The sequence below is a fragment of the Psittacula echo genome (assembly GCF_963264785.1).
Source record: "Psittacula echo genome assembly, chromosome: 1".
NCBI classification, from domain to species: Eukaryota; Metazoa; Chordata; class Aves; order Psittaciformes; family Psittacidae; genus Psittacula; species Psittacula echo.
The window spans coordinates 6,392,568-6,419,116 of NC_137735.1; the positions used below are offsets into that span (position 1 = coordinate 6,392,568).

At 48.4% G+C, this 26,549-nt stretch overlaps 1 protein-coding gene across 1 annotated transcript in view; it reads left to right on the forward strand.

Moving 5' to 3' along the window:
• Nucleotides 1–26,549, forward strand: part of REEP1 (receptor accessory protein 1) — a 67,474-nt gene that overhangs the window by 28,077 nt on the left and 12,848 nt on the right. The window contains exons 3-8 of the mRNA XM_080621010.1: nucleotides 1,335–1,411; nucleotides 3,440–3,560; nucleotides 5,111–5,224; nucleotides 12,818–12,868; nucleotides 19,278–19,446; nucleotides 26,295–26,348. Coding sequence (XP_080477136.1) covers nucleotides 1,335–1,411; nucleotides 3,440–3,560; nucleotides 5,111–5,224; nucleotides 12,818–12,868; nucleotides 19,278–19,446; nucleotides 26,295–26,348 — 586 coding nt within the window. The remainder of the gene's footprint in view (nucleotides 1–1,334; nucleotides 1,412–3,439; nucleotides 3,561–5,110; nucleotides 5,225–12,817; nucleotides 12,869–19,277; nucleotides 19,447–26,294; nucleotides 26,349–26,549) is intronic.

Genomic DNA, 26,549 nt, shown 5'->3' on the forward strand with positions numbered 1-26,549 from the left:
GGGGCTGATCCGAGCCCTTCCACACCAGGTCTTGGTTTGTGTTGAAGTCTGGCTGGCAGGAATGTCCAACTGAGGCTTTGAGTTACGTAGATAACACTGACAGAAGCTGCCCTGGGAAGGCAATGTTCTCCGGCATTTGGCAGGGCCATTCTACTGCTGTCACACCAAATAGACATGTAAATAAGTCCCAAGAGAGCAGTCCTATAGCTCTATATGGTGACAGTTCCTCGGGGAATTATTGCAGAACCTGCAGGGAGTGGAGAGAGATTACAGGTACTGTCCCCACTGCACTGGGGAGAAGATGGAGGAAGCCATTTCAGAGCTGACGAGATACAGATCTATTGCCACCTCCATCCTTCCTTCTCCAGAGCAGCACTCGGTGCAAGCATCCCCCTTGTACTGCCTTCTTTCCCTTATTCTATTGCAGTTATCCCAGCCTTAGGTAAGGCTTGGGGCCAATTCTCTGATTGATTTTTGTCAGAATGGTTTAGCTGGGCTTTAAAAGCCATTTAGTGACAAAAATCCCCAGATCCCTGAATTACTCAAGATCCTACAGTTTCCCTGACCGAGTCACAGCCCCCAGGCACTCTGTCTGTGTCTGTTGCTATCACCACAAAGGAGTCCATCCGTAAATCACCCATCAAGCAGTGCACACCACTCTGGAGTTACCATAGTTGAACACTGACAGCACAACGTGTGCTTTTACTACCAATATGAGGTGAAATGTCTTACCCAAGCCCCAGGTAAGGGATTTAAGCTGATCCACTCGCCCTTGTCACTGCAGCGTGCTCAGAGTGTGGATGTGAGGAGGCACCACCAAGTGATGCACACTGATTCAATAAGTTGGAGTGAGTTGATTGTGCTCCTGAGCCCTGGATTATGGGATGGGCAGTTACCTCTTTATCTCCCCCTGGCTGGTTTCCCCTGCTTGTAGATGTTATGCAAGCAAATAGAGTTTGTCTTCATTGCAGTTTGACCAACACCCTAGTGTTCACCTTTGTCAAGATGAGCCAAGTGACGTTGTTAATGCCCTGTGTTAGGGCTGTGATCCTCTCTAAGGACAGAGCCAGGCTGCTCTTCTTTTCATAAGAGCAGTCCTAAAGGCCACAATCTCTTCCTTCCCAAGGGTTTGTGTGGAAATCTGATGTGTTACGTGCTGAGGTGGGGGCATTTTGAGCATCTTCAAGGCCATAGTAATTGTTAAACACACAAGGGGGACGTGGGAAGAACCAGAACATTCTTTTTCTGTGGGAGTTACTCTGTGCACTTGTGCCTGTAAGAGAGAGTTCAAGGCCCTTGGGGGAGAATGAACTGACACTGGTTTTGCTCATCAGGTCAAATGGATGATGTACTGGATCATATTCGCACTCTTCACGACAGCAGAGACGTTCACGGACATCTTTCTATGCTGGTGAGCACCACACGGGAGAGGGTCTTTGCAATGAGGTGGGAAGAGAATGGAGATGTTTAAAAGTGAGGTAAAAAAGGAGCACAAAAGGTTCACTGCTTCCTGAACATGGGGTTTGCAGCTTCAGGTGCATAGAGGTGTTTTGTCTGGAGGAGCTGTGCTTCCTTCCTCAGTGCTGCCACAGGGAAAGCATGACAGAAGATGGAACTGCTCAGTGAGATCTCATTAGTGAGAAATCATTGCAGGAGGTTGTCCCCTGCATGTCAGAGAGGCTGATTGCTGAGTTGGATGCTTGCACAGATCATCACATAAACAACAGTAGCTTTAGCTACAGGCGTAGTTCTGGACTTACCTACCTGTGTCCTACTGTACACACACAGGCTGTAGGGATCAGGCAGATACAGCCGTGCAGCACAGGACTCTGTAGGTTGCTGCATGAGTGGTTGTTCCTGGGATGTTTTGCCATTCCAGCCTAACCAGGAATTGGCCTGGTTAGGTTTATGGTTTGATGGAGGTCGGTAACAGTCCATACTGATGTGGGCTCTGGTACCAGTGGAGGATTCCTGGTGACCTCTGTCAGGATAGGAGCACATAAATACCCAATTATCACCTTCATAGACTCACATCATAGAATCACAGCATGGTTTGTGTTGGAAGGGACCTTAAAGCTCATCCAGTTCCAATCCCTGCCACGGGCAGGGACACCTTCCACTAGACCAGGTTGCTCCAAGCCCCTGTGTCCAACCGGGCCTTGAACACTGCCAGGGATGGGGCAGCCACAGCTTCTCTGGGCACCCTGTGCCAGCGCCTCAGCACCCTCACAGGGAAGAGTTTAATCCCTTAAATTTGGATGCTCAAGTTAGGAATGTTTGTTGCTTCGTTGCTGGTTTTAGTAAGGCCTTTCTAGTGTTAACCAGTGAGATGAGCAGACTTCAGGGTGAGAATCCAACTGTAGTGCATGGCCCTCACCTAAAGCCTGTTCTTGCATAGCAGTGCATGCGTCTAGCAAGTCCTTCAGAGAAAGGGAGCTGGGGGGTACTTGGCAACATGTCAGATCTGTTTAAAAGGGTATAAAAGACATTATTGTGTCTCTGTCTAATTTACATGCAAATCTACCTCCACTGTGTTCATCTGGAGCTTTGTTTTTGGAGCATGTATTAAGTGGGTCTCAGGAGGAATGGCAGAGGGCTCGTCCAGCCTGTGAAATCGAGTATGCTGCAGAGATCCTCAGGGAGGTGTTAGACCAACCTGGTACATCCATGCTTGGAGCAGAGCATCACAGAGGCCCATTGGGTCAGACCTGGGTGCTGTATGTCCCAGCTGGGTCCAGCTGCACACCCATCACAGGGTCTCTGTGTTGCTCTTGCTTGCCTGCAAAGGGTAGCGTTGGTTCATCACATGAGAATGCTGCTAGCTGGCCAGCCTTGAGCTCTAGGCTTTGTCCTCCAAAAGAGAGTCTGAATCATCCAATCCCAAGAAGTCCTTGGCTTGATGTTACAGCTAAAGCTTGTCCTGTTGCCAGTTAGTCTCCTGCATAATTTACGTGCTACCTGAAGGCCACACTGTGGATCTGCATCTTTATATTGCATGTTGCTTGGACAATACAAGAACAAAGGTTCTTGTATTCCAGTTTCAGGCAGATAAGTGTTATCTTACAAGCAGAAAGGCAGAGAGATGAAAGGTACAGAAATATATCAATGAAACATTGATTTGCTGGTTTACTCTTTGTTCCCTCGTAATGACTGGGGATGCTATGGAGGCAGCATCTGTGCTCTTTGCATATAGAAAGCTCCTCTCATCACACAGCAGAGTTTCTTTCAGACCAGTAAATAATGGCCCCAATACCCAAGTAAAGCTTTACCCACATGCTAGTTGAGATGTCTGTAAAGCTGAGTGGATGTATTCTGGTCTTTGGACTTTTCAGTCAGCAAAGGCTTCCCTAACCAGGCTGGCCAGTCCCTTCCTGTGCTGAGCATCTCCAAGGGCAGTGGTTAAATTGGGAGTGGACGCTAATAGCTCTTTTTCTCCTAGGTTTCCATTCTACTATGAACTCAAAATAGCTTTTGTAGCTTGGCTGCTGTCTCCATACACAAAAGGCTCCAGCCTCCTGTACAGGAAATTTGTTCATCCAACACTGTCTTCAAAAGAAAAGGTAATCACAGGTGCCTGGATGAAGCAGATCTGCAATGTGTTTACTGCAGTCTTCCTGTCACTCATTTTCATTGAAGGACTGGGAGTTGCCGATTCTCTTCCTCTATCGTGTGATCATCTCCTTTGGTTGGTGGTTCTGTTCTTTGTTGAGTATTTCAATACTGGCATCTGTTCAGCACGCTCACACGTATTAACTCATCTTTGTGCACTTGAGACGTTGGGAGTGAGGGGGATAAAAATACCTCCTGAGCTGCTTTGCACGTACTGGCTGGATATAGCTGGGTGCTGTGTTGTGGCTGGGTGTAACAGAGAAACAGGGGCTGGCAGCCAGGGCTCCTTGACTTTGTTCCCAGCTCTGCCTAAAACGTTGTGCAGCACTAAAACAAATAGCCCAGCCTGTCTAAAACAGGCTTAGCAAGCACTATATAGCCTGCTGAAGTAAGGCATGCAGCACGCTGAGGAAACGTCTTGCTCAGATTAAATTTGGGGGGAGGCAACACAGCTTGGATCATTCGCCTGCCTAAGAGATTCCTGTGGCTGTGAATGGGACGTTGTCAGGCAGATCCATTTGGCTCATGGGAATGCAGGGGCCAAGAATAGCCATCAGTCACGTACCAACATGCAGACTACTAAGAAGTGAATAACTGTTTCCTGCATTGGCAAGTATGGCAATGAAAGATCTGTTTAGCCACGGCATGAGCAGTTGTATCTCCATCCTGTTCAAGGAGGACAGCGGGGATCAGTCCCCTGTCTCTCTGCATCCTGAGAACTTCTGCTTTTCACAAGCAGTGCTCGTGCATTTTGGGTTGCCACTTCTTATCTATTAGGAACAGGGAGGGAATCGCTACACAGCCAGCAGCTTCTCATGGCCTCCAGTCCCCACTAACCCAGCACATCCATCACCTCAGTACTAGAAGTCATTGTCATCCATCATCATCCAGACCCTTATGTCTTGAGGGAGGGAAGGTGAGGGCAGGAACTTTCGTAACCGTTTCACTGTATCTTGAGCAGCATCAGATCCAGAAGCTCTGGACCTACCATGTTCATGGGCATGTTGAAGCTGGCCTGAGGGGAGAGATAGCTCAGATACTTCTGAGACCACCAGTCCTGGCTGCAGGGCAGTACAGCTTCAGCTGCCCAGGGTCATAATACAGTTCTTTTTAACTATGGGGCAATGTAATTTGTCTTTAGAGTCCATAGATTGCAAATGGCTCCTGGTCCATTCTGCCCAGGTCGATGTATCTGTCTTGTTTCCAGGACCCGTTGCCGGTCATTGCACATTGTGCAAGTGTATCCCAACTTTGGCTCCCAATCTTCCGTTTGCAGAATAACGAGTTCCTAAAGCCTGCAGTTGGAGTTACTGCTCCCCTGCAAACCTTTTGTCTTTGCAGACATTGGCTGTGAGCTTGTCTCCAGCCAAGGTGAAGGAAATGGATGGTACCTACCTCCATAAAAGATGCCATGGCCCTGCCAAGAGTTCAAGACTTGGAACACTCTGAACTTGTCCTTCCTTTGCTTTACTGTTTGTTTGTTTGTTGTTTGCTGTGACAGGAGATCGATGACTGCCTTGTCCAGGCCAAAGACCGGAGCTACGATGCCCTTGTCCACTTTGGGAAGCGGGGGCTGAACGTCGCAGCCACGGCAGCCGTCATGGCAGCTTCGAAGGTAAAGGTGCAGGTCAGGATGGTGACACGGCAGCGTCTTAGCTGCATCCATCACCGCCAGCAGCCACACTGTGGAGGGGGAGAGATGGGAAGGGATTCTCTCACTGGTTTTGATCATGCCTCCCAGTCTCCCATTCACCAGCCACATAGGAGCCTCTTGGGATGAAGACAGTAAGCGTGGTGATGCTCAGCCACAGGAGATGGAAATGCAGGATTAAGACTGCATTTACTTTAGTGTCAATACCCAGGTGACAGCATTGGGAATTCTGTTCATCACAGCCTGGGCTCTTCCTTTTCACTGGCAAAACAGGAGTGTGCTTCCATGGAAGACTGAAGTATGTTCACCATTAGGTGAACACAGTTAGCACCCTGCCAGGGAAATCTATTTCTTTTGGTGAGTACCTTCTATGGTGAAGGGAAAGCCCTTCTGCACCCCAGTTCTTCAGTTGTTATGCTGAGTTGTTGCGAAGCCTGGCTAATGTGGGTGCTGGCAGAGAGCAGACGTGATCTATGAAGGCTCAAAGTTCATCTGCAAGGCTTGCACATAACATACCCAGTATATAATTCTCTGGAGACATGTTTATGTAAGAGCGAATGGGAAGGGGCATTAGTTTTGGAGAAGGATACTGGATGAGTGGCCTCATCTGAGGAGGTGCATCCTGTACTCAGTTCCTGGCTTAAGGCCAGTACCAGGAAATAGCTGTTGTCTCTGTTTCCTTGCCTGCATAAAAGCTGCGAGGACTTGATAACTGCATTTTGTGGTCCTGCTGCCTGGCCATGGGTTATCATGGTTTAGGGTAAATGTGCTCAGCAGCTGTACCCTTTATGTTTTGGGGGCAAGACTTGTATAAAAAGGTGCGGCTTTTGTGCAGTCAGATACAGCGCCTCTTGCAAAAGGATAATAGAAACTTATGGGCACTGGTATTAGGAAAAATGTGTGAAAGGGAGTCGAAGGAAGTAATTTTCCTCTTCAAATGCTTTTTATATGACCCCAGGCACATCATTTTAGTACGTCTTGGCGTTACCTACTGTAAAAAACACAATACATCCTTAGAAGCCCAAATACCACTAAGTCTATAGAGCATGTTGAATGCAAGGTACTGTAGAAGCGGGGAGCCCCTGGGATGTACCATGCACATGTAGGATCACAAGGATATGCAGAAGCTATACCTTTTTCCAAAGAAAAACCCCAAATTGCCTTCCTTTTCCCTGCCAAGCATGGTGCAGCCTGTGGCTATTAGCCCTGACTCAGTTCTTCTCCTGACCTGATGGTTCCTCTGCTAACCCAGGCACTAGTAGCTAATCGAAACCTGGACTGAACCCAGGCATAAATGTGGAGCTAGGGCAGAGCTATGTATTGGATGCCCAACAAAGCAACATGTGGGTGATGCTACCATGACACTTAACACTTCTGAGGCTGCTGTGTAAGCCTGAAGAAGTCACCCCATGGCCTTTAATGGGCCCTGGGAATGGCAGTTTTGCAGCACTGCCTTTGCTCTGAGCCCCTTCCTACGAGGTGCTGCAGATCCTTTGTGCTAGAGCTGCTTTTAGGCCAGAGTGAGAAACTGTGTGAATCCTGAAGGAACTCTGGCTCCTGTTTGGGTACCTCCTGAGATGCTCAGACCCCCAGTGCTGACCTACTCGTCTCACACTGTCTTCAACCTGAATGAACAGTCGGCACCATGGTTCTTCTTCCCACTGTTCTGCTTTGCTGGTGTTCTCCTTAACACCACTGCCTTGGAATGGGGCTCCAGTGGCAATGGGAGGCTGGGTAGAAGGGAGAAGAGCCTCCAGGGTACAAGGAAGCTGTTGTTTCGTATGAATGAAGCTCTCCATTCAGTGGTGGAAGAAGGCAACGCTGTGACTTGTGTGGTATTGTTGTGTGGCACATCTGCCAGCCTAAACTGAGAGATACTGCACCTTGTGAAGGGACCAGAGGAGTCTTCCCTGCCCACTGCTCTGGGGAGGGGAAAATGAGCTGTTAAGAAGATTGAGAGGTTGTTGTTGGGTGGATGGATTGATTTTTACAACAAAGCGAGGGCTGTTCATGTCTTTGCTTCAGCCTTCACATTTAGATTACCCTGAATATGTGAGGGGAAATAGGACTCCTGGCTTCCTTCACTGCTTTGATGTGTGGCCTCCAGCAGGGTTGTTTGCTTCTGTGTGCCTCAGGGTGCAGATCCAAGAGACAGGGTGAGCTGATCTGACAGCTTTCCTCCTCCAAGGTGGGGTGATGCTCCTGCTCCCAGTGTATTACTATGCATCAGCTCTTTGGACCTCCTCAGGTTCTCTCTAATCAACCACAAATCTAATCCAGAAAGAGAAGGAAAGGGAATTCTGCTTTTTGAGCCCAAAAATGTGTCTCAAATACCTGAGCCAGCACAAGGGAAGGGATGGAACTGTGTTGTGAAGAGTATGGCCCGAGGAAAGGAAAGCAAGATGCTGGTGCTGTGAAGCAGACAGATCAGCTCTGCTGCTCAGGGAACCGCACCCTTAACACATTTACACTCTTCATGGTGTAATAGTCAGGAGTGGTTAATGCAGCTTCTGTCCCTTGCCCTTCTCAGATTGAGTCTGTTGTGTTTGGAGCAGGCAGAGCTGAAGGGCTGTGATTTACGGGCGATGTGGTGCAGTACAGAAGCCGAGCTGAGGCTCCTCAGCTTATTCAGCATGTGAAATGTGACGAGTCAGGCATGGATGTGTCTCCATTTAGCTGTCCCTGCTATGAAGGGAGCCCTTCCCAAGAGATATGGGCAGGTAGGGGTGGTAGCAGGGTTTGTTGCCCTGGTTTTCAGCTGCTGTTAAATGTATGTCAATGCCTTCACTTGCTCACTGGAGAAGGAGGTACCACAGAGATGGATTATGCTGCATGGGAGACGTTTAAATGACTGTCTGGAAAGCACTTTGAGCAGACAGATGCTAGGCAAGACTGCAGTGCTGTCCCTAGGGGGGAGTTTCCAAGGAGGAAGGGAAGAGAATATTATTCCTATGGCTTATCCTGATTGTCCCATCCGGCTAACCTGTGGTAAGTGTTGAGTGTAGATGGGAAAGTGAGCCCTTCAGGGCTTTGGGTTCGTTTGGTTTCAGCCTTTAATGGATCGTGTTAGAACTGGAACCTATATATAGAACCTATAGGTAGAACCTATAATATAGAGATGACCACCTCTTCAGAAGCACTGAGCTCCTGCAGCTCCCGTGGAAAACATGGCCTTTGCCAGTAAGTGAATGCGAGGATCTGTCTTCACTTGCTGCTTCACTTGGATTAATGGGCAAGGAAAAGATCCTTTTGTACTAAGAAATGGACCCTCAGACTTTGCAAATCAGCATCTTCTAGTGGCCAATACACAGCGAGCTGCTGGGCTGGAAGTGTGCTCTGTCCAAACCTGTTCTCAGTGAACTGGCTAAACCCTAAAGGCTCCTGTACTTGGAGACACGTTTCTCACTGTGCAGAGCCCTGTCCTCTTCTTTCCCTGAGCTGTGGTATCTCATCATCCTGATCCATCATGATAAGATCTTGGGGCAAGGCCCATGTCTTCAATCCGTCTTTTATTTTAGCCATTCATTTTATCCATCACCTATTTATCCATGCAGCACGATGCAGCTGGCTCTTTGATTGCATCTGTGTGTGACAGCCTGCTGCTTACACGTTTACTACAGGCTAAGATGCTGCAAGCACAGCCACAGCTTCCTAACCTCTGATCCCTTGGCCCTTTCGCCTTTCTCTGTTAAATAGCCCTCAGTTTTAGCTGGCCAACTGTAGGCTCCTCTCCCTTCCCCTCCCTCCTGCTCCACTTTGTTTTGAAGCCACATTTGTGCTAATGCTGGCACAAACCTGTGCCAGTTCATTTCACAGGCTGAGGAGCTGTCAGTGTTCCAGGTACCCTGGCCCTGCCCAGCTTGGCTCACTTGGATGTTTTCTCTCTCCAGAGAGTCTATTTCTGATGCTCTCTAAGCAGACAGCACTGGATATCTGCTCTTATTACACCCTGCAAGGTGCTCAGCACAGATCTTTTCCCTGTCCCTAGCAGCTTGTGTCCCCATCAAGGAGCATAATCTGCTTTGGGGCTCTGTAATTCTGTCCTCATTGCTTGGTCATTCTGTCACACGCTGTGACTTCAAGTGGCTCAGTCCTAAGTGGCAGGATTAGGTGACCAGGCAGTAAATCCTGCTGCTCTTTGTGTGCTTTCAATTAGTTCCAACTAATTCAGCCGTTCCTGCTCCCAAAGGGCCCTGGGCACTGACTGCACCTTCTTTCCAGCTCACTTCAAGGGAAGAGAGGCAGAGAAGCCTGCTTTTGGGTCACAGCAGAAGGGGAGCAGCAGCAGCAGGTTGTTACAGCCCCAGTAGTGGTGCTGGTGCCACTGGAGACATCAGATGGAAGCATGGGCGTAAGTGGGTTTTTCACTGGCACCAGTCCGGTTTCTAACATGAGCAATTGGGATCCATAGTGGCTGCAGTGAGTACCAATGGCTTGGAGGCGCATCCAGCACATCCATATGTACTCCGTTGCTGTCACCATGCTCCCAGCACTTTATCATGCTCTGCCTGTCACCCTGAGCCATCTGCTGCCTTGTCCCGTCCCCCGTCCCCTGCTCTTCTGTTCCCTGCTTGCCTTCCCTGCCCTGCCATTGCCTCCTCTGTCTGCAATGCACCCATCACCAGTTTTACACTATCAGCTCTCTGACCCTCTCCTTCAATCTCCAGGGTTTCCCAGATCCTCTTTGCATGTAGCCTTATTCCTCACCCTGAACAAACTAATTCTGCCAAACAGGCCAGTGTCTTTCCCTGTCTCCGAGACAAATCCTGCTGCCGAACACTTAACCATCCCCAGGCTGCAGCTTCAACTCAGTTCTTCAAAGGAGAGCAGCAGAAAGCATCCCACAACCGTCAGATCATGATAACCCAAAGCTTTCTTATAATGTACCTTCTTCTGCCCTCCTGTGTGTGGGGCAGGGACAGTTTGCACAGTGCCTGGTGCTGTGCCCCTTTACAGCCTATCTTTAAGAAGGGGACTGGGGCATGGCGTGCTGCTAGCAGCGGGCGCAGCGCCTTGGCCGGGGATGATGGATGAGGAGGGAGCAGGCACGCATGACTGGTGACGATGAAAAGCCTGTTTGTGCCTAACAAGTCTGAGAAACAGTCCAGGAGTCTTTCATGCGTGGGGAAATGTGGCTTGTGGTGCTGCCAGAGCCAGCAGTCACTGGGTATGGGTCAAAAGGAGCAGGCATGCAGATGAGGGTTTCACTATGTGCATCCACCTCTTTCACTAACGCTCAGGAGTGCAGCATCAGCAGTTCCCAGACTGCCTCAGCTCCCAGCCCTATCTGGTTTGTCACTTCCATTTCCACCTTTGGGCTCATCATCCCCTAGGGATTGCACTGCTTTAGGGTCCTTTAGCCAAAGAGATAGATTGGGAAGGTTCCCAGTGTGTTTGCTGGGTTTTAAGCTAGGGTATTGGAAGGGAAATGCTGGTAATGATTTGGATTCGATCTTCTCTAGTCAAACAGCATCTTTTCACTCATTTCTAGCATCTGTCTATTATAGGTAGTGCAGCTGCCTGAAAGTAAATATTTAGATCCCTAATTTTCCATGAGGACTGAGATTTATTTACTGTGGAGGAAAAATGTGTGTGGAGCAGAGATGCTGCCTTTTGTGACGTGACAGTGGAGAGCTGCACTTTTCCTTGAATGGGGAAAGAGGGAAGCAAGGGGTAAGGAGTATCCTTTCCTTTAAGATGCTGGATAAAGCCTCTTTGTAATGATTAGATCCCACTGCTTGGAGGGAGGCTGTTTCTTCACTTACTAAACGCATCTGAGGACAGTTCTGATCCGTCTGCTTAGCACCATGTCTGTAATGGCCATGTTACAAAGGAGGGCACACAACATGGCCAGGAGCAGCCATCAGGAGTGATTTAGAGTACGCAGTCTGAGAAGCCTTTGGGGACCAAAGTGTTATCTCAGAAGGGGACATGAGTGTTACCTCAAAAGGGCTGATCGTGCTGCTTTTGAAAGTAGCTTCCTTTAAAGGGTCTCCATTTGGGATCCAGAATCAAAGATCTGATGGCTGAGCTATGTTACACCACTAAAGAGGAACAGCAAACGGCTTTCTTGGTAGCGTGGCACTGATCATGGTAGTGTGACCTGTTCCTGTCACGATGGGACGCATCTTTCATTCGTAAGCCTTTGAGCATCTGTTTCTCTCAAATCAGTGATAACGCAGTGCTGTTGGAGCTGCAGTCCAGGTTTATCTCTCTCGTTGGCTCTTTTGCTGGTGTCTCCAAGAAGCCAACAATAGGCAGTGAATGCCCAGGGCAGCAGAACCAAACAATAAGCTTGCACAGAGAGAGCAGCCTGGGAGAGACAATCACAAACAGTTCCCAGGAGAGGAAGTGAACGGCACAAACAAAAAGGGTGGATGAAGTGAAGCTTCCACCATCAACATTAACGTCAGCTGTGGTTTCCCTTTGAGTCTTTAATGCTGTCTGACATCTCCGAAGCGGGGAGCGAGGAGGCACGGCACGCAGGGGCTGGCCATCAGGATATTGCTTGTAGGATATTTGTGCTCATACCGGGGCAGAAGCGGTTTCCTCCTTCACTGTGCTCAAGAGCATAAAGCCGATGGGTTTGCTCTTAGCAAATGGTAACGTTTCTGTGTGCGAACTCTGACTCATTGCTGGGTGTGATTCCCCAGCGTTACCCTGCTTCTCATAGGAGCTGGCAGTCACCAGGACCGAAAGGACTGAGGACAGTTGTTTTATGAAGACAGGCTGAGAGATTGGGGCTGTTCAGCCTGGAGAAGAGAAGGCTGTGTGGAGGCGTCAGAGCAGCTTCCAGCGTCTGAAAGGGGCTACAAGGATGCTGGGGAGGGACTCTTCATTAGGGACTGTAGTGACAGGACAAGGGGTAACGGGTTCAAACTGAAACAGGGGAAGTTTAGATTGGATATAAGGAAGAAATTCTTTACTGTCAGGGTGGTGAGGCACTGGAATGGGTTGCCCAAGGAAGTTGTGAATGCTCCATCCCTGGCAGTGTGCAAGGCCAGGCTGGACAAAGCCTTGGGTGCCATGGTTTAGTGTGAGGTGTCCCTGCCCATGGCAGGGGGATTGGAACTGGATGATCTTAAGGTCCTTCCCAGCCCAAACCATTCTGTGATTCTGTGACTCCCATGTGTCCCTCACCTAATCCTGTGCCTAAATTAGCCATAAGTGCACTCTGTTCTTAATGATCTTAAGTCTGGATTACAGAGGTGCCAGACTCCAGTGGGAAGCATCCATCAGGTGCAGGGAGCAGAGTGGCAGCCCATGGTGTTTGTAATTTGCTGTACTCTCTAAACGCACATGCTAGGTAAGCCTCTGTCAGCTGGGGTTATGGAGTGGTTTCTCCATCTCTCTGGGAAAGTTGAGGAAGGGAGAACCTTCATTCGAAGGTGTAGTCTAAAGGTGGGTGTCCCTGCTTCTTATGTGTGTGTGAGTCCCCTGCACATGGTGCCCAATGTCATGCTCATGTCTCGCCTCGATTACTTATGCTTCAAATAGACCTTGTTCTCAAAGCTTTTACGTGTGTTGCCACAATGGCTCTCTTTTTTCCCTTGCTAGGTCTCTCAGCTACTTCATTTACACTTGTACTGGGACCAGAAACAAGGGCAGGTAATCTGCTGAGTGCTTCTACTAACCCCTGACTAACATCTGCCTCCCCATTAGATTAGTTTGAACTGTTTTCAGCTGAGATTGGGCTGAGGCCAGATGCTGTCTGCTCTGCTTCCAGTAGGTAGATCCTGCGTGCTGAGCTTTAAAAGCCTGTCTTTGATCTCATCAGCAAAATGCCTTCCAAGTCCTCTGCTGGCAATCAGAGAGGCTCCAGCAGCCAGGCAGGGAGCTTTGTACATGGAAAACCCATCTAACTCGGAGTTGTTGCTACTGCATTGGCCAAGCTGCTGTGTTTGCTGTTGTTTTCTTCTTGCTAATGGATAAAGGGAGCCTCTCCCGCTGCTGTGAGCCCATTAGGGTGGTTGGGGCTGCAGTGGGATGCATCTCTGCAAGCATTTTCTGATAGGTGTTGTTGGGGAAGCGCTGCTGACACTGTGGTGATAACCAGCATCCTAGGAACGTGCACTGCACCTTGTAGTGAGTGTGTGCAGGATGGAGCTGTAACGTGCATGCAGATGTGTAACCAAAGTTACAGCAAGAAGAGAGGTTTAGTGTTGTGTTGCCCCTTGCCTGCTGACCCTAAGGCACAACAGGCCAGAAGGTGCCACCCTGTATTAACACTGATTGTATTAAAAGCTTGTCTTCCATGACTTGACATGTTTTGGTTCTTTGATTTGTTACTTCACTGTGCTGTTATAGCTGCAGAATGGAGCTTGTAGGTATTAGAGGTGTTTTGAAGCCTCAGTAATACCTACAGAGTCTTTCAGATTGTCAGGCTGAAGGTATGAGAACCTAGACACTCACTGGTTTGTATTTAGATCATATTTAATGGGACTGTGATATAAATTGCACAGTCTTTAATTCTGTGCCTAATTTCATTTACCTGTGTAAAGCTGCCTGTGTCTGTGGAGTATTTCTAATGAATAATTCCATTGGATGCAACCCCAGTTTTCCCAGACTCCTGAGTCCGTCTCCATCTGAAAAGTTCTACTTCAAATGCGAATGCAGAGATTAATTATAGAGAGGAAAGCAATTAGAACAATTCCAGCTATTTCTGATGCAGAGCCTTTATAGAGTGCCCATCCCAGTGCCCGTCCCGGTGCTGACTTCAGGCTTTGGAAAGGATCAAGATTCCTCATCCTCCCAAGCCAATGCTGGTTGCATCGGTGTTTGTGCTCTGGGCCCACAGAGGTTAATGGTCACTCCTGGAGGTGATGATGTCTGTAGCATCCAGAGGAAGGTAGGATGCAGGTTATTTGGCTTTGAGTGCTCAGTACACACTTTGATAGGGTTTTGACTCATTCTTGAAAGCAAAACTAAGGCAAGAGTGTGCCAGATGTGGGTAAGGAAGGTGAGCCTGTGCTGCAGCTGCAGTTTTGACTGAAGTAGGTAAATGTGCCTAAATTAGTTTTAGATTAATTACTGTGCTACATGAATGGGAGCTTTAGCTTCCCTTAGAATCAGAGATGAGCTTCAGCTTAAATGTCCGTAGTGTGATGAACGATGCCCTAATACCGTTGGTAGTGTTATGAATCTAAATAAGGTGGATACAAGTGATAGCAGCTCCTGCGGGATGATATTACAGTGTTCTTTTTAGTGTTTCTGTTCTCTTCAGTAACACCAAGGCCTGCCCCAACCTGGGCTTCTTTCCTATAAAGATAGAACTGCCCCTATAAAGATAGATGGGTCCTTGCCCTGAGGAGAAGGACTTGGGGATGTTGGTCAATGAGAAAATGAACATGAGCCAGCTTCAGTGTGCGCTCGCAGCCCAGAAAGCAACCGTATCCTGGGCTGCATCAAGAGGAGTGTGACCAGCAGGTCAAAGGAGGTGATCCTGCCCCTCTACTCTGCTCTCGTGAGACCTCACTTGGAGCATTGTGTGCAGTTCTGGTGTCCTCAACATAAAAAGGACATGGAACTGCTGGAACAAGTCCAGAGGAGGCCGTGAGGATGATCAGGGGACTGGAGCACCTCCCGTATGAAGACAGGCTGAGAAAGTTGGGGCTGTTCAGCCTGGAGAAGAGACGGCTGCGAGGAGACCTCAGAGCAGCCTTCCAGTATCTGAAGGGGGCCTACAAGGATGCTGGGGAGGGACTCTTCATCAAGGACTGTAGTGACAGGACAAGGGGTAACGGGTTCAAACTGAAACAGGGGAAGTTTAGATTGGATCTAAGGAAGAAATTCTTTACTGAGAGGGTGGTGAGGCACTGGAATGGGTTGCCCAGGGAGGTTGTGAATCCTCTACCCCTGGTGGTGTTCAAGGCCAGGTTGGACAGAGCCTTGGGTGCCGTGGTTTAGTGTGAGGTGTCCCTGCCCATGGCAGGGGGGTTGGAACTGGATGATCTTAAGGTCCTTTCCAACCCTAACTATTCTATGATTTTATGATTCTATGTGTGGACCCAGTGAGATTGGTAGATCCTGGGAGAAGAAGAGGCAAAGGAAGCCTGAAGAGGTCTGCTTTCAGTTTGTGCGGCACTTATGGGGATGGGCTTTCCTATGGGCAGGAAGATGAGATGAATTTGGAAGCACATACACTATATTGCGCAGGGAACAGTCATACCTCCTCCCACTTGTTGCCCTCACTGTACTGGAGCAGAAGTGCCATGCTTACAGGGACAGTCTGTGTCCTAGGAGAAGCTGGATGAGCTGGAAGCTGACTCTAGGCAGGTACTCTTTGTGCCCAGAAAGAGTAAGGCTCAGGCTTCCAGCACCACCTCATGCTTCTGTCCTCTACCAGGAGATTAAGTCCCCAAAATACAGGGCAAAAAGCAGCAAAACATCCCCTTGGGTCCATTCCCACTGTGATTCCAGCCCCATGGAGCCTCTTGCATCCAACTGGAACCTCTTGGATCCCCCATCAGCCATGTTCAGCTCCATGTCCATGAGCTCCAGCTCATTGCCAATGGATCATCCCCTATCTGCCAGCACATCATCCTGAGCTGGCAGCTGATGTTCAGTGAGGGGAGAGAGGTGGTGTCATCCCAGTCCCTGCTTTCTAAAGGTTGTATAGTAACATTATGCTGGTTTGCTGTTGAAATGGTACCACAGCTACTGTCATATTACTGCTGTCATGCTCTCTAGGATAAACCTAGCTCAGGTCTATGCTGCACCCATGCCTCTGGCCTACGGCATAGCCATAGCTTCAGGACCTGGATCTTCCCTCTGTGCAGACTCACAGTGTGCTGAAATTCCTGGGATATCTCCTATGTCTGTAGCAGTTGGAAGAGCATGTGCTTGATCACAGCCAAACGGTAAACAACAATCCCCCAAACAGCTGCTCTTCATCTTCCACGTGATGGTTTTAACCAAGCCCGAGATGCGCACAGTGCTGAATCTGTTCTGCTGTGAAATACAGCTCTTAAAATGGCTTTCATTTTGCTAATGAATTATAAGTCCTATTGTGGAATAATAAACGCTCCAGCTGGATAAAGTCCTTAGTGCTAAAACATAACTACAGCAGTGCAAACCCTCGCAGTGCTGCCTTTCAGATGTGTGCGATTCCATCTACAGCAGCTGCTTCTCTGACAGGGAAATGAAGGTTGGGGACAGTGTTTTCCACTTTACTCTGAAACCATCCTGGTTCTGTTGTAGTCATCATTTCTGTCATGTTTCTATTTGGGGGCAGTGTCCTTGCTCAGCCTAAGCCGTGGCTGTTCCTGCTGTTGCTGAGACTTGAACAAACTGTTTCATGGAACGGTAGGAACAGCAATGCTTTGCTGTATCTGTGCAATGAGCACCCTGCAGCTTTGCTGTCCTGAACTCAGCCTAAATTAAACCCGAAATTGAGAAAAGGCAATTTTGGATTCTTTTCTCCTAGAGAAGCTCAGTGTTGTTCAGCACAGCCGCCACAGCTCTGTGCTTGAGCTGGCTGGGTTGGATGGAGCTTGGAGCAACCTGGTCCAGTTGACGGTGTCCCTGCCCATGGTCAGGGGTTGGAACTGGGTGATCTTTAAGGTCCCTTCAACCAAAACCATTCTGTGATTCTATGATTCTATATATATCTCTATCTATACATATATAGAGATAGATATAGAATAGTTAGGGTTGGAAAGCACCTTAAGATCATCCAGTTCCAACCCCCCCTGCCATGGGCAGACACACCTCACACTAAACCATGGCACCCAAGGCTCTGTCCAACCTGGCCTTGAACACTGCTGGGATTGGAGCATTCATAACTTCCCTGGGCAGCCCATTCCAGTGCCTATATATATATACGCATATGTATATACAGTGCATATATATGTAGCAGACCCACAGATGATGGGCACATATCAGGCCCTTGTTGTTTCAGAGCATTCTCTGGGGCCTTTGATCATTTTATGCTGCTGTATCACAGGTTGCAATGCAGGATTTAATGTCTTCTTCATTTTCAATGCAATAGGGTGTGTTAGTGTCATCTTCCCTGTAGGTTGGTCTGACATATGAATCTCTGCTCGGGCTCGTGTCCACATGCACGAATGGCTCATTGGAATAGAATGGTATTTGGGTTAGGTGGCTGAGCAGAGTGGCTGGCAGGAGGTTAAAAGCTTGAGCTGGTGGTACAGGACAAATGCAGTACTGGGGTTACACAGCTCACTGACTGTTAACTCTCTGGCTTTGCTGGTCCAGTCGTTCTGCAACAGCAAAGTATGATTCAGTGGTCTGATTGCCTTCAGCTTGCTCTCTGTAGGGATCTGTGTGTTGTACTCAGACTATGAGGTCTAAGGATGTCTTGTGACAGGATGCACACAGGATGGCTGTGCAAGACTCCAGTGCAAGCTGCAGAGCCCATCCAGGACTGCACTGAGCTCTGGGTGGCTGGGATCACCCGGCTAACCAGCCCTGCGGGGCAGCTCCAGTGAACCACCCAGTACCAGTTACAGCCATAGACTGCAGAGTAAATGTGCCACAGGCTGGCCTAAGAGTAATAACTTGAGGTGCCTCTTGGGGTCACAACATGTCCCAAGAGTGGCTTAGCCACTGGCAGGAGTAGCCAATATTCAGGCATCAGCTCTTGTGGTAGGTTGGAGAATGAGATGGCAGAGGTGAGATGTTAACAAAGCTTGTTCAGCCTGGAGATGGGGAAGACTGCGGGAGACCTTAGAGCAGCTCCAGTGCCTAAAGGGGCTATAGGAAACCTGGAGAGGGGCCTTGGACAAAGGCCTGTAGGGACAGGCCAAGGGGAATGGCTTTAACCTGCCAGAGGGGAGACTGAGATGAGCTCTTAGGCAGAAGCTCTTCCCTGTGAGGGTGCTGAGGCGCTGGCACAGGGTGCCCAGAGAAGCTGTGGCTGCCCCATCCCTGGCAGTGTTCAAGGCCAGGTTGGACACAGGGGCTTGGAGCAACCTGGTCTAGTGGAAGGTGTCCCTGCCTGTGGCAGGGGTTGGAACTGGATGAGCTTTAAGGTCCCTCCCAACACAAACCGTGCTGTGATTCTATGACGTACTGCTTTGACTAAATGACAGCGGTGTTTGAATTGCTGCAATGTGCCTTATCTCTTTTGTTAAACAGGGCAGTATGTGCTGTTGTTTGCCGTCTTTCTGATTTCACCTCAGTTGACACATCCATTAAATTCTTCTTAATTTACATTAATGGAAATAAGTTTAGAATTGGGCTCTATGTATTTGGGTTTTATCAGTTATACTATTTATATTCTGAATGTCACTTCATGTAGCCAACAGAGGACACGTTGTATTGATTGTATTTGCTGGCACTCTTAATGGCAGTGGTGTAGTGTGAAGGTTATAGAATATATACATATACTTACAGACGAGTCCTTTATGGGATGTAGTTTTAATGCAAGGTGTCTTTTAACCAGCCCACCCATTACAACAACAGCTACATTCCTTTCACCAAGCAATGTGAGGTTTTGCCTGATGGAGAGCTTGTCTAAAACTCTAGAAAGAAAGAAACATACCGTGCTTATTTCTTCCTTAAGCTGCATGAAAAAGCACTGGAATGTTTCTTTGCATTTAACATTAACTATTTATTACCTTCAAATTCCTCAGGAATTTCTGTGTATGACTGAGAAAGGATGGGTGAGTATCAGAGATGGTAACTTTAAAGGGAGTTACTCTGATGCAGACGATTTAGTTGCATTTCTGAAGCCAAGCACGGATTTGACTCAGATCCTAGGGAAGAAAAGTACCTGCTAGACAGACACCACAACATCTTGCTCCTTTAGATGCAGCCAAGGCTGCTCTGAGCTCAAATGGCTGCATTGAAGAATCAGAGATGCTCGCTGACCAAAGTTTGAATTACTTTGTGCATAGAACAACCCCAAAAGGAAGAGCGAAGGGAGGGAAATGATGCTCTTAAGTTGTTTTTTGTCCTCCCTCAGCTACTGGACCAGCATTTCAATGAGCAAAGAGAAGAAAGGCTCAAAACACACTGCTGTCTCTAACTTTTATTTGCTTCCTTGTTTCACCAGGGACAGGGGGCCCTGTCTGAGAGACTAAGGAGCTTTAGCATGCAGGATCTCTCAACGATCCGTGGAGACAGCAGCAGCACCGTTCCTCCTTCAGTCACTGTACGAACAAGTAGCAAACAGAGCCACCCAAAACCATCTCGAAGTGCATCGGAAGGCACTGGCAGCTCAGGTAAGCACCAGTGTTATTTCCAGTGTCGTGGTGTCTGCAGTGTCCCACAGCTGAATGAAGTCACGGCGGTTGGCAGGAATAGATAGGAACAGACACTGCAGGCGGCACATACCGGGATTCACAGGACACACACATGCTGCTGAGTCGCTTGGCACTTAAGAGAGAAAACAGTATCATCTTTTGATGGGAATTGTTCCTGGCTGCTGCCAAGGATGGGGCTTGAGCATGTGAAGGAGCCAGCATCAAGCCTTGCAACTTGAGCTGAAAAGCTAGGCTCTGGGCCGGTGGGTTTTCAGTGAGGGGGGCAATGGAAGGGCAAAAGGAGGGGATAAGAATGCACAGTAGTGAGCAATGGTCATTATTATCATCGGAGCCCCCATATGGTGATACAGCCTCTCTTTCTTATGTCATCTCAACATGAATACGAGTTCTAATGGATATCTGGTTTGAATTACGCCCACTTGGGCTGCTTCTGAACCGTACAGGAGCCGTAACAACACTTGATAGTTGTAGTTCCAGAACTTTATCACCAGTGGAGCCTGCTGAGAAATAAACCCCATATAAAGCACTCCTTGAAGCAGAGACCAAGATCTCGCAGCTGTTTCTGATATAACGGATGTCTGCATAAGCACTGTTATGGAAAACTAGGTTCTCTGAAGGGCAGTGGTTTGTTTTCAAAGGGAAGAAACCGTATGGTGGGAATCGGATCCATTCAAACTTGGTTAAAGGAATCTTTGTGAGCCCAGAGCCAAAACGTTAACTTACAGATAGCTTTGCGTGTCTCCAGAACTGAGACATGGAGGGTTAGCCCAAGCAGGTGGTTCCAGATGGCTTCTGGGATTCCTAGACATCCCCAAGGATCATGCAGCTCCACTGATGTTAGGCACAGAGAGTTGCAGGCGTGTTGCACTTGGTACCTTGTGAAACACATGCTGGCAAGTTGGAAACTGAGCAGTTTCAGCTCGTGTGTGGTGAGGGCCGTGCAGACCTTCGCTGTGTTTCAGGCCCGTGTAGATGGGCACCCCTTCGAGTTTGCTTTAGCATTGGAATGTATTAGAAATGTCTTGTTTCAGCCTTCCTAAAGAGTGTCCTTTGAGTCCTTTACAAGTTCTAAGGGCTATAGCTCACAGGCTTTTCTCTACAGGCAAATTGAAGCAGCTGATGTTGGTGCCCAGGGGTTTTATTCTCAGGTTTGTGTAAGGTTTTGTATACACTTCTCTTGTAGTAATCAATCTGAAAGTGTTCACACATAGAATATTAAACTCTTCCTAAAAAAGAAACAATGAAAGAAACCACCCCACATATTCAAGCCAAAATACCAAATAGCGCAAGTAAAGCGTTATCGGGTTATCTGAATTCCATAGAGCAGCCTTTGTAGGTTCATTCTTAAGGCAGTGAACTTAACTTACCTGGTTTCAAACCCCTGTCTTAACACACAAAAGCTTTGGATTTTGATCTGCTTTCATACCAATGCTGTGCAAGGATCTCTCAAAATTCATCTCTGGAAAATGGAATTGTTCATTAAACTTTTCAAACTAATGTTTAGCATGGATTTTTGGATCCAAGTAACTTGATATTTTGGTTTTAATTCTTCTTTTAATGAAAAGAACAGAAATCTTCCAAGACCTTTATCTGTCCTATCTCACTTGGGAATTTCACTGAGGTCCCTAATCTGGGAGCCTGCTTGCAGGTCCCTTCTCCACCTACAGACAGTACAGAGAGGCAGCTTCAGAGGGTGGTTTCCCTCACGGGTTGGTGGCATCACAAGAGGAATCTACCTATCTGTCTATCTATCTATCTATCGATCACCTATCTATCGATCACCTATCTATCGATCACCTATCTATCGATCACCTATCTATCGATCACCTATCTATCATCTATCTATCATCTATCATCTATCTATCTATCTATCTTCTATCTTCTATCTATCTATCATCTATCATCTATCATCTATCTGTCTATCATGTATCTATCATGTATCTGTCTATCATCTATCATCTGCCTATCATCTATCTGTCATCTATCTATCTATCAATCATCTTCCTCCTATAGCCACAGGTTTGCCCTCACTTTCAATCAGATTAAGTGAAAGATACAGTCCTGGTCTCCCCAGTCCCCAGTCCTTGTGTGTGGGCACAATTGTGTCTGAAGACAGAATGTCCAGAGGGGCAAATGGATCAGTCATAACTTGTCACATGTGTGTGTATATAAGAATGTGGTCTAGCAGCTCAAGTGTATCACACCTTGAAGGCCATATTCAGGGTGAGCTGACACTGCTGTAGGCGCACCAAGCCCAGATACGGCTCCATCACTCCACCTTCTGTATTGGTTTAGTTGGAGTGCTGCACATAAGCAAGGGGCAGGCAGAATTTGCTACTGCCTCTTAGTATGCTATAAATACATGTCATGTATACATATGAGTATGTGCATGAGCAGTCACTACAAACAGCTGACACACAGCTCTTTCCTGCGCCAAAGCCCTCGGATAGCACAAATGTCCATGTCAGCTGTCCCCACTGCCTCACAGGAATGTTGGACTTCTCTTTATATTCCTGCTTTAGAGATAATGGGACATAGTCGGGCTGACATCAGATGGAGTCAGCAAAAATACCCCAGACTCTGTTTGACATGAGGGTGACTCAGCCAAAGACCTCACCTTCCTTGTAAAAGGTCTTTGTAATCAGCTGTTAGAAAGCCTGACAGTGGTAGCTGGCATACATGGAACAACTTTAAGAAGAATAGAGAGTATTATGGAGTTATAGACTAAGAATAATAGAGAGCCTGGTTGGGCCTGCAAACACTGTACTCTTGATCAGAGTAGGAATCTGCTTTATGGAAGCTTTTAGGGAAGGTTTGAAGGAACAGGACCTGTGTATGCAGAAGAAGCAGTGCGGTTGTTAGGAGTTAAGACTGTGAGTGAGGACACGTGAATTCACACCCCACTTTACTGCACAGCACTGGTATGACCGGGAGCACACCTTTGCTCCTCAGTGTGTCCCTAAAACAGAACAAATTGTACTTCCCAGACCCAGGTCCTGAAAGCCGCATGTGGAGGAAGATGCTTGTGTATTTTATGGTCGACACCTTAGAAGCTTTCTTATGTGACCTTCTTACTTCAGTGATTATAACATGTAAAATACCCATAGAAGAGTCCTGATCCTAGTTTGGCAGGAGGATTTCTGTGTCTGTAGTAACAGTGCTCTATCTGCTACTACTGAGAAGCTTCTGGACAATTGGAATGTCCCTTTTTATGTTTTCCCTTCTTTTATTCTGTCCTTTTTCTTTCCCCAGTGCAGACACGTCAGAAGTGCACATGGGTGTGCTGGGATCTCAATGACTTGATCTGGATGTCACCCTTATAGCTCCTCAGCATTTGTCCATTCAGGTGCCCCCACTCCCTACATCCTCCATCTATACCAACCTTTAACAGTCCTCTGCAACTTGTAGTTGCAGGGCTCAAAGTCACTGCCTGAATTTACAGCTGATCAATAACTGTGGCAGGGACAGGCACCTGAAGTGTTATTGTGACGGAACAGTGCATGCACAGATTGCCTAAGGGAGCGCTTTTGCAGCTCCATTTATTTCTCTCATACGGCTGTCAGGGATGTGCAAAGGCTGAGGAATTGGTTTTGCATCCAGTACGGGCTCTTAATTTTCCCAACAGGGGAGACAGCCATGTCAAAGAGAGAACAGCAGCCTAATGATAACTGGATGTCAAGTGCTACCCTCAGGTGGTGGAGTTAAGGCCACTGTGGTCACTCAAGCTGCCCAGCAGTGAAGAGCTTGGACTTGGGAAGAAATCCCAGGTTTGGTCCAGATAAAAATGCTTTCTTGTACTGTTTGTGAGGGAGCTCAGTCTGATTTGCTGATCTGCCTCGCTGGGAGCCTCCAGCATAACTGTTCTGGAAGACCTTTGGGGAGGTATGAGATGAAGAGGCCAGGAGTAGGAAGCTCCTCCAGCCAGCTGTGCTACTGAAGGAATGGAGCATGGAAGCACCTCTTCACTTACAATAACCAGGCAAAGGCAAGTGATGGCTCTTTAGGTTGCTACAGGGGTTTAGATGGGTCCCATTCCCTGAGCAAAGAAACCACAGCCAGGTCTGGTGTAGAACTTGGCGTTGCGAATTCCAGTCCTATTGAGTGACTGTGTGTAAGAGCAGATATATCTGAAGGAAAGTGATTTGGAAGACAGGGGCATGGAGAGAGGTCTGTTGTGTTCCCTGCACAGCTGAGGCTGCTGAACCTCAGGTTTGTCCGTATGAACTCGCCCTGTGACCATCAGGAGTGCTTCAGGTTCTGATTTCCCATCTCTTGGGCACGTTTCCAAGCCTGCTGAAATCCATGAAAAGACTCTCCTGACCCCGGTGGGCTTTGGCTGTGGCCAAAAGCTGGCTGCAGAACCACACTGTACTCAGGCCATGCTAAATAACTGCTCAGCCTGGCTCATTGCCATTGCTGCTGTTTTTATAGTGCCTGGTGCTGGTTAGATGGGTTTGTGACGCTCTGAATCCCCTCTTGACACAAAGCACCGTGTGAAGAGCTTGACATTTAGTCAGTAACAACCACATGCGGACACAGCAAAGGGTTATTTTGGCTGCTGAAGAGTGTCTTGTGAGGCCAGGAAATAGAATATGCAGGAGCTGCTTTTGAGGCAAGGGGGCTTACTCCTCCTTCTCTTTGCTGCCCATCAATGGAGCTCACTACACATGGAGCTGCCCCACTTGTGTAGGTGCCCTTCCATTGTGCAGTGGGCTCCAGGTGCTCCAGCTTTTCACTCCCATCACACAGAAAGCCCTTCTCCTCCTCTCCTCTGTCCTGTCTATCTGATCTTTCGCTTTGCGCTTAGTGCAGCCGTTCTCAGTTTACTGTCCTGGCATCCTGATGAGAGCTGGTGGTATTTCAGCTCCAATGCCTTCCAACCTGTGCTGCTTCCACGCAGCTGCCCCTTTCCTTTGGGAACTGTGTCGTGTGGCTGCTCATCGGAATGGAAACCTGGAAGCTCCAGAACAAGATTTCCAACCATTTTCCAAGGCAATCCTGATGTCCAGTAACAATCCACACACAGGCATGTCTTTATTAGCACTGGGGAGGCTTTTGCACTTCTTAACGTTACAGTATTGCTTTAAAGCATCCTGGACAGTACAGATGCAACTTGTCCCCTTGTGGTGGCTTGGTGAGTGACACATGCGACAGGAGCGGGATATTGGCCATGGTGTCACATAGCTCAATCCTGGAGCTGATGCAAACATACCTCATGGTTGCTGATGTGAGTTGGTTGGGCACTGGAGACCAGCCTGGCTTTGGGGTGAGTCAGTGGGATGCACTTCAGCAGCAGCAGATGTGTGTTGCATCAGGGGATGGTCAGTGTCCAGCACTGGTGCTGTCTGAGCCTGAGGATCGTGTATTGTGGAGCCATCCTCTGTATTGCCCAGACCAAGTGCCCTTTCTGCTTCAGCCTGCCCCAGGCAGACACCATTCTCAGCTGGAATGATTCCAAAGCAGAAATGTGCATTCTGGTACCGTCCCCTCCTCTGTGCCTGAGAGACTCAAAGCTGCTGCTTGGTTTTACACTTAAGCACTGAAGGCTTTGCAGAAGAGAGCAAAGGTGGTGGAACATCAGCATTCAGGACATGCCGCTGTAGTTCAGTCCCCATCAACCAGAAGAACTCCAGAGATGTGTGAGAACAACCCTTGTGTAGATGTTGTATGAGCTCTCTGAGAGCTGAAATCAACCATCAGCAGCTTCTGGGTAAAACCAGAGGCTCAACTCACAGCACATCTCTTGAGGTTGGTTGAGACTCACCTCTATTACAAAGGCCATAGTTTCACAGCAGCATCCAGCACGCGTGAGCCAGCACTCCTGTTGAAAGGACACGACCCAACTGCTTGCTTCCGCCCCATGCCATCCTTTTTCCTTGGACATGTTTAAACCTTATGGGTGCTGACCCCTCTCAGGGAGCCAGTAGGGAGCAGCAGCATGGGCATCAGCCATGGGACAAGGAAGGTGGAGGCCAGAGTGTGAGGGGCAATGGGACATCTGCTGTCAGCAGCAGCGTTGGTTTGTGCTGGTTTAAAATGACTGTGAAGCTATGGAAGTGCAGGATAATCCTGACCAAAGGAATCACCCAGAGCTCAAACCTTGTAATTCAAAAGCTCTTTTAATTTGGAGTCATTGATGCCACTGGGAGGCTTTCATTGGAAAGCTCGAACTGGGAATTGTTTCTGGGCTGCTTCCTGGAAGCCAGGCTGTCCTCAGGATGAAGCTGTGCAGTTCGTGCTTTCATGAGCAGCTGTGATTGACCTGCATTCTCACTGAAGGGTGCGATGCCATTCCCTTGGTTGCTTTCATCCTTACAGCAATTCCACCAAAGCATAATTCCTGCAGGACTCCTCAGCGTGCTCCTGATCTGGATAGATCAGGGATAGTTTTCCTTTGGAAGCTGTGTGAATGGCTGCTTGTAGATGTCTGAATCTACTGGAAAAAGAAATGCAGGCATGTAGCAATACAAGTCCCAGTGTTGCACCCTGTGCTTGTATTCATCAGCCTTTTGCACCGTGTTACCCATTGCTCATCCACGCTCCCAGATCCCTCTGATCAGGAGTTATTTCTGTTCAGTGATCTGAGACCAGAGCCAGGGAGCTGTACGGAATCCCAGCCTGAACACCCATTAGGCACATAGCCCGGGGTGAGGCACGTTCCTGTGTGCGCTCCATGCCGGTGGATAGAGACAATCACCTCTCTACGCACACAAGGGCCTTGAATTCCATCTCCAAATGATGCCAAGTGTTTTGTGGGAGTCGGTGGCTTAGCCTGATGAGTTCCTAACGCTCAGCTCCTCTTCCAGTGTGCACGTGTTGCTCGGTGTGCCGGCTCCTCAGAGGTGAGTGCTGCGTTTCTTGTGCTCCATAGCCAAGCATCCCTTTCGGGCATGGCCGTGCTCCCCAGCCTGGCTTGCTCCTCACACTCATGCTCGCTGGGTCTCCTAGCGCCAGGGGAACAAACCAGGGGAAGGCCAGGCTGTGAGTGTGAGCTGGGTGTGTGCTGATGGCCAGCATTGCAGTGCTGCTCACCCTACTGACCCGTGGTACCCAAGGCTGGG